We start from the raw sequence: 7,899 nt of genomic DNA on the forward strand, positions 1-7,899 counted from the left end.
GAGAGGGAAATATATCCTTGGTGGTGGGGTCTGTTTGGAGGTGGCAGAAATGACGAAGGATGATATGATGTATCTGGAGGTTGGTGGGGTGGTAGGTGAGGACCAGTGAGGTTCTGTCCTGGTGGCGATTGGAGGGGCGGGGTTCAAGGGCGAAGGAGCGGGAAGTGAAGATGCGGTGGAGAGCATCGTCGACCATGTCTGAGGGGAAATTTGAAGAAGGAGGCCATCTGGGTTGTTCGGTATTGGAATTGGTCCTCCTGGGAGCAGATGCGGCAGAGGCGAAGGAATTGGGAATATGGGATGGCGTTTTTACAGGGGACAGGGTGGAAGGAGGTGTAATCTAGGTAGCTGTGGGAGTTGGTCGGTTTATAGTAAATGTCCGTGTTGAGTCAGTCGCCCGAGATAGAAATGGAGAGGTTTAGAAAGGGGAGGGTGGAGTCTGAGACGGCCCAGGTAAATTTGAGGTCGGGATGGAAGGTGTTAGTAAAGTGGATGAACTGTTCAACTTCTTCGTGGGAGCACGAGGTTGCGCCGATACAGTCATCGATGTAGCGGAGGAATAGGTTGGGGCTGGTGCCAGTGTAGCTGTGGAAGATGGACTGTTCCACATATCCGACGAAGCCGCAGGCATAGCTGGGGCCCATGCGGGTGCCCGTGGCTACTCCTTTGGTTTGGAGGAAGTGGGAGGATTGGAAAGAGAAGTTGTTCAGAGTGAGGACCAGTTCAGTCAGTCGAAGGAGGGTGTCAGTGGAAGGGTTCTGGTTGGGTCAGCGGGAAAGGAAGCAGCGGCGGGCTCTGCAGGACCAGTGCCCCACTGAACTCATCTCTGCATACCTCGACACAGTCCTGTCCCCCTTAGTCCAAGAACTCCCCACCTACGTTCGGGACACCACCCATGCTCTCCACCTCCCCCATGATTTTTGCTTCCCCAATGCCTTATCTTCACCATAGACATCCAGTCCCTATGCACCTCCATCCCCCATCACGAAGGCCTCAAAGCCCTCCGTTTCTTCCTCAGTCCCAACCCTCGGACTCAGCACCCCCTTCTTGACCTGCAATCTTCTTCCCGACCTCTCCGCCCCCAACCCCTCTCCGGCCTATCACCCTCACCTTAACCTCCTTCCACCTATTGCATTCCCAACGCCCCTCCCCCAAGTCCCTCCTCCCTACCTTTTATCTTCGCCTGCTTGGCACACCTTCCTCATTCCTGAAGAAGGGCTTATGCCCGAAACATCGATTCTCCTGCTCCTTGGATGCTGCCTGACCTGCTGCGCTTTTCCAGCAACACATTTTTCAGCTCTGATCTCCAGCATCTGTAGTCCTTACTTTCTCCTAGATCATAAGGTGCACAACAAATGCCAAGGAACCCAGCACCTACTGGACACATGCTTCAAGTCATAAAGACAAGTTGCTGGTGTTGGACTGGGTGGACAAACTTAAAAAGCACATAACACCAGGTTATAGTCCAACAGGTTGATGTGGAAGTACAAGCTTCCCGAGCACTACTCCTTCATCAGGTCGGTGTTGGAATATAAGCTGGTGTCCTGTGACTTTTTTTAATAGATATTTTTATTGAAAATTTAACATATTTTTACAAGTTTACAAATAAAAAAACCCAATTATAAACATTAATATACCATTAAATCTTAAATAAATAATAACCAAAATCTATCAAACAAAAAAAAAGATACCGTGAGAAAAAAAGCCAAAACTCAACTAACTACTAATCTAACCTACAACTAACCAGAGTGTATAATTAAGTCTCTTACATTATTCAGGGAAAAAAAACGACGGGTAACACAGAAATTGAGTAGTGAGATACATGCTCGGAATGTATTAACATCAAATCATAACAAAACCCGTATTCGTGCGAGATTCTTCTCCCAAGGGGCCCCGGACCAGCCAAGTTCTTTTTCTCAATTAAATAAAAGCCCTTGTTAGGATGGCCGAAACATCTGTATTTGTGTAATTCAAGAAGGGCTGCCATATTTTATGGAATAATTCGGTCTTTCGGTGCACCATATTTGTAAGGAAGTCAAGGGGAATACATTCCATGATTATTCTGTGCCAGTCCGAAAGTCCAGGGGCGCCCTCAGCCACCCAGTTTAACAAAATATGTTTCCTTGCTTAGAAAGAGAGAATGGAAAATAATCTCTTCTCATGCACTTTCCAGGGAGGGTAAGTTCGAAAAGCCCAAAAGGAGAGATACTGGATCCACTCTAATTTCCGTTCCTAAGATTTCTGTCAGAGCACTTGCCACTTTAGTCCAATATCTATGGATCTTATGACAGGTCCATAAGCAATGTACAAGAGTGCCCACCATTTGGGACACATTGGAGATGCTCCTGCCTTAAATTTTGCCAATTGGTCCAGTGCTATATGGGCCCTATGAAGTATCTTCAACTAAATGGCCTGAGTTCTGTTGCAGATGGAGATTTTTCTGGCATTTTCACAAATGTCATTCCACATTTCTATAGAGATTTCCAGTCCCAAATCCTGATCCCATGTCTTAAGCAGATTGTCCATATCTCCCGATACTTCATCATGTAATAAATGATAAATAGTGCTGACCGAAGATACCCCCATTGGCCATAACACTCTACGTTCTCTATCTGATTTACAAAAACTACCTAATAGCGTAGTCTTCTTCTGTATGTAATCTCGAATTTGGAAGTATCGAAAGAGATCACCATGAGGTAATCCAAATTTCTGATGCAGCTGTTCAAAAGACATCAGGACCTCTTCTTTAAACAGATCCCCTAAACAGGAGATACCCCTGGATCTCCAGAGTTTAAAAGTGGCATCTGTCAGCCCCGGTTGAAACCCCCATGCTCCCACTATCGGAATATAGGGGGTGTTTTATGTGAGTTGCCCTCATTTTGCCGCATCTTATTCCAAGCTTTAATTGTATTTAGTATTATAGGGTTTTTACATTGATCCGTGATGATTTTCCTCTTATCTGAAAGCAAGAGGTTAATAAGTGGGCATTTTACTTGAGAAGCCTCGATGTCCAGCCAGATTGATTGCGGGTCAGACAAGCCCAATCGGCTATGTAGCTTAATAGGGAACTTAACTGATAGTTCCTAAAATCTGGAAAATCCAGTCCTCCCCTTGCCTGTGGAAGCTGTAGCTTCTTCAGCTTAATGAGGGGCCGTCTATGATTCCAGATAAAGGAACCCAGCTTGCCATACAAGTTACGTAGTGCCAGCCTCGGCAGCATCAACGGAAGCATTCTCATAGGGTATAGGAGACGGGGCAGGACATTCATTTTAATTAGTGCTATTCTGCCTAACCAGGAAATTGGAAAGTCTCCCCATCGCTGGAGGTCCTGCCTGATCCTTTCCAGTAAATGCACAAAGTTAGCCTTGTATAACTGACCAAATACTGGGGTGATAAAAATGCCTAAATATAAGAAACCCTCCAGGGATCACCGAAAGGGATAGTGGGATCCGCCTAATAGGTGGGATATACTAGCACGGCCACCCATTGGCATAGCCTCCGATTTTGAAAAATTTGGGGCGGCACGGTGGCACAGTGGTTAGCACTGCTGCCTCACAGCGCCAGAGACCCGGGTTCAATTCCCGACTCAGGCGACTGACTGTGTGGAGTTTGCACATTCTCCCCGTGTTTGCGTGGGTTTGCTCTGGTTTCCTCCCACAGTCCAAAGATGTGCAGGTCAGGTGAATTGGCCATGCTAAATTGCCCATAGTGTTAGGTTAAATGTCGCGGTATGGGTGGGTTGTGCTTCGGCGGGTCGGTGTGGACTTGTTGGGCTGAAGGGCCTGTTTCCACACTGTAAGTAATCTAATCTAATTTTATAGCCTGAAAATGCACTAAATGTATTAATAACTTGGATTAAATGAGGCACAGACATCAAAGGATTACTGAGAAATAGAAGAACATCATCTGCATAAAGGGTAATTTTATCTTTACCTGTACCAATCCTCGGGGCCGTTATATTTGGGTCAACCCTATAGCTTCTGCTAGTGGCTCAATTATTAGTGTAAATAGCAATGGCGAAAGAGGACATCCCTGACAGCAGCCCCTATCCACACTGAAGCTATCCAAGCCTAATCCATTGGTAATGTCCTGTGATTTTTAACTTTACCCAGTCATAATTTGTCACATTGACATGGATTCCATTGGCATGTTTTGGTTTCATTAGACGCGTGGGTCACTTAGTACTTATTTATATGCCATGACAATTTGAAGTAACCAACTGTTTATTGGAATTATTGTGCACATCGTCATGTTCCTACCATCCCTGGGACACAATTCCACCCATTCCCAACACATTGGGAAACAGGATCGTCCCTCACACTGTACACGCACGCGCACCCATGCACGAGATCTGCCAGGCAACGGCAAACATGAGTGGTGGCGTGCATTTTCTTCACGACACTTTACGGCAATGCCATAGGTGGGATTGATGTGTGATACCGGCGTTGTGTGGAGGCAGCGAGCGGTTAGAGGTGATCGCAGCGATTGCTGGTGTAACCATCCCACGTCAACAGGCCAACCAGCGGCTTATATGGTGCCTCCGAGTGTCACCCAGCGACATCGCGAATCCGCAAGAGAGCCGGCCGCTTTTAATTAGGCAATAAAGCTATTAAAACAAAACCGATCGGAAAGCTTCGAAAATGGACTATGATTTCAAGATGAAGCTGACGACAGAGAGGGAACGAGTGGAGGACCTGTTTGAATACGAAGGCTGTAAAGTTGGAAGAGGCACTTATGGTCATGTATACAAAGCCAAACGGAAAGACGGGTAGGTAAAGGTTCCAAGAGCAAGTAGGCCACGCTGGTCACTCTTCTTACAGGTTATTGCTTGGGTTTTAATTGGCGAAGGAGCGAAGCTGGATGTTCTTTCTGCCAATAACTTTATCGTTCGCAACCTGCTGTAAAGTATGTTGCTTGGCTGGTACAGCTTGGCGAGTCTTTGCGGTTATATACGTGTTAAAGCAATTGAGTGAAACCAGCTTTATTGTATTTTTATATAGAAATATTTGTATCATTGTCTTTGTTTGGAATGGTGTCAAATAAACCATTCGGTCGTTAAACCTTTGAACTTATACGCATACTTCATAATTACTATTTTCACTCCAATGAACTTTTAAACTAATTTAGTCTGGATAAAACTGGAAATATTAATGGGCCCACTTAAATATTAATTTTTTTTATTGATTGATTACTGTTGGATTGAGATCTTTGGATGGTTTACGACCTTTAAAATACTTCAGTCACAAAGTTATACATACTGCCATATTTCTAAGGGTTATTGATATTCACATAATATGTAATGAGTACCAAAAAACTTTTCCAAATCTGAAGTAATGTGCATATTTGCTACATTCCCCCCAGCAGGATTTACAGTGACTTTTAGACTGATTACAAATGCTGACTGTAAAATTAATTCTGACCTTGGCATTTATCTGTTAAGTTTGTTTTAAATGAACCTGTTGTTTTTAAGAGTGGGAATAGAATTGATGTTGTAGAATGTGACTTTACACACATTTTGGTTTTTTGTAGTTTACTTTTTGGGGTGATTTGCATTTAAGTATTTAACCGGCCATTTCACTGTTTAACAAACACTTCTCAGGATCAGTGGCTGCTTTTTAGCTTTTGTTCCTCCTGTATATGATGACTTTCTCTATTTGCACAAATAATTGCACCCTCCTAGTTGATTGTCCCTATGATTGTTTTACAGTTGTGGAGGAGATTAAGGCAACGTTATAGTACGATAACATTGATTTGTAGATGTAGTCATTATCGTATCATCAGGGAAGGGAAGCTCAGCTGATTTTAGTCTTTCCATTTGGGATATTACTACACTGTTGCACCTGGTAGTGCAGCAGAGACATGCAAATGCAACACAATGAGGATTGACCTGGGGGACCTTCTCATCTCCACAGATGAGGGTAATACAGATGTACTTATCCTATTGAACGAGCTTCGGTATCTTTTTTAAAGTATGTTTTTTAAGAAAAATTCTCACTGAACCTGGAATAACCTTAGATCTTTTTGTAGTTACAGCTATTGTTATGATAAAATTGAATCGGTCAAATTGGTATGTTACACCTGCATTTTCCTCTTGCCTACTTTAATGTAAGTGGGAATCAACATTGTGGATTATTAACTTTTCGGTAGTCACAATTGAAAAACAGCATATTTTTCTAAGGCATGAAACTTGTAAATGTAGATGTTCAGAGGGACTGGGTGTACTCAGACAAGTAATACAGAATGTTAGCACGCAGGAATAGCAAACGCTTAGGAAGGCAGATGGCGTGTTTACTTTTATTGCAAGGAGCTTGAGAAGAAAAATGAGAGTTTCATTCCACTTGTTTCAGTTAAACCACACCTGAAACACTGAGTGAATTTTATGTCTGTATTTAAGGAAGATTTATACATGTATTGGAGGCAGAATAGTAAAGGTTTATTAGATTGGTCCCTAGAAAGACAGATTGCCCTATGATGTGAGGCTGAGAAAGTTGGACCAACATTCTTTGGGGTTTAGGACAATGGGAGGTGATTGCTTTGAATTGTGGATTCTGGGTAACTCAAGATGGAGGATGGGAAAAAATTGTGACTGTAAGAGCTACTCCTTTTTTTTTAGATATTTTAGGTGTTAGAGGTGATTTCCTTTAATTCCAGAAGCAGCAATTACTGTTTTACAAGCTGTTTCATTGTTTTGGAACTTGAGGAAAAAAGATCAAAACACCGGCACTTTTAAAAAGAGGAAAACAGACAAAAGTGAGTGACTACATGATCAGTGAGGGAGAGAGAGCAAGAAATCTACTCTGCTAATGACACAGCAGTGAATCTGCACAGTTACTGCCTTTGCTGTTTGAGTTCATGTATCTCTGGACATAAGAGTGTGTCTAGGAAAAATGTACAAATAGTGAAATTCACAGCTGACCTTGGAGGAACCGGTGTGGGCAAGCTGACAACACAGGAACAGATAAGTGCATAGTTTTTAACCTGTAACCTTGCTGTAAGTCTACATTAGTGAGTAGAGTGGGTTCTTCATTATATGTTTTATTGAGATCTGTCTCTTGATTTAAATTTTAGAGATAGAAACCATAAGTACTAAGTTAGCCTGGAACACTGTCACTTAGAGCAAAAAGACGGTGCTGTTTTCTGGGTCTGTAGATGAGAAGGAGCAAAGGTGGCTTTTAATAGTGATATGCACTACATATTGGATATTGGAGTTTAGGGAGAGTTTCCATGTTACTGGTGCTTATGTCTACAGTAAGTGTGTTTGGTTGTGAATCCTATCACATTGCATGGATCAGTTGGAGCAGCAGTTGGAGATTTTCAAGAGCTAGGGAGTGTGATGGATGACAGTTATAGGAAGGGAGAAAAGCCATGGATACAGTCAGGTCATAGAGATGTACAGCATGGAAACAGACCCTTTGGTCCAACCCGTCCATGCCGAACAGATATCCCAACCAAATCTAATCCCACCTGCCAGCACCCGGCCCATATCCCTCCAAACCCTTCCTATTCATGTACCCATCCAAATGCCTCTTAAATGTTGCAATTGTACCAGCCTCCACCATATTCTCTGGCAGCTCATTCCATACACGTACCACCCTCTGCATGAAAAAGTTGCCCTTGAGGTCTCTTTTATATCTTTGCCCCCTCACCCTAAACCTATGCCCTCTAGTTCTGGACTCCCTGACCCCAAGGAAAGGTCTTTGTCTATTTATCCTATCCATGCCCCTCATAATTTTGTAAACCTCTATAAGGTCACCCCTCAGCCTCCGATGCTCCAGGGAAAACAGCCCCAGCCTGTTCAGCCTCTCCCTGCAGCTCAGATCCACCAACCCTGGCAACACCCTTGTAAATCTTTTCTGAACCCTTTCAAGTTTCACAACATCTTTCCGATAGGAAGGAGAC

The 7,899-nt window shown here is 43.5% G+C and overlaps 1 protein-coding gene across 3 annotated transcripts in view; it reads left to right on the plus strand.

The window, feature by feature from the left end:
• Positions 1 to 4,411: 4,411 nt before the first annotated feature.
• The window catches only part of cdk8 (cyclin-dependent kinase 8), a 149,125-nt gene continuing 145,637 nt past the window's right edge, over positions 4,412 to 7,899 (plus strand). For 2 of the 3 annotated variants that reach the window (XM_043691988.1, XM_043691989.1), the window contains exon 1: positions 4,412 to 4,768. In XM_043691988.1, the coding sequence (XP_043547923.1) occupies positions 4,641 to 4,768 (128 nt within the window). In that variant the 5' untranslated portion in view covers positions 4,412 to 4,640. The remainder of the gene's footprint in view (positions 4,769 to 7,899) is intronic. The other variant, XM_043691990.1, reaches the window with a different exon arrangement.

This window comes from Chiloscyllium plagiosum, chromosome 6 (assembly GCF_004010195.1).
Source record: "Chiloscyllium plagiosum isolate BGI_BamShark_2017 chromosome 6, ASM401019v2, whole genome shotgun sequence".
Lineage (NCBI taxonomy): Eukaryota > Metazoa > Chordata > Chondrichthyes > Orectolobiformes > Hemiscylliidae > Chiloscyllium > Chiloscyllium plagiosum.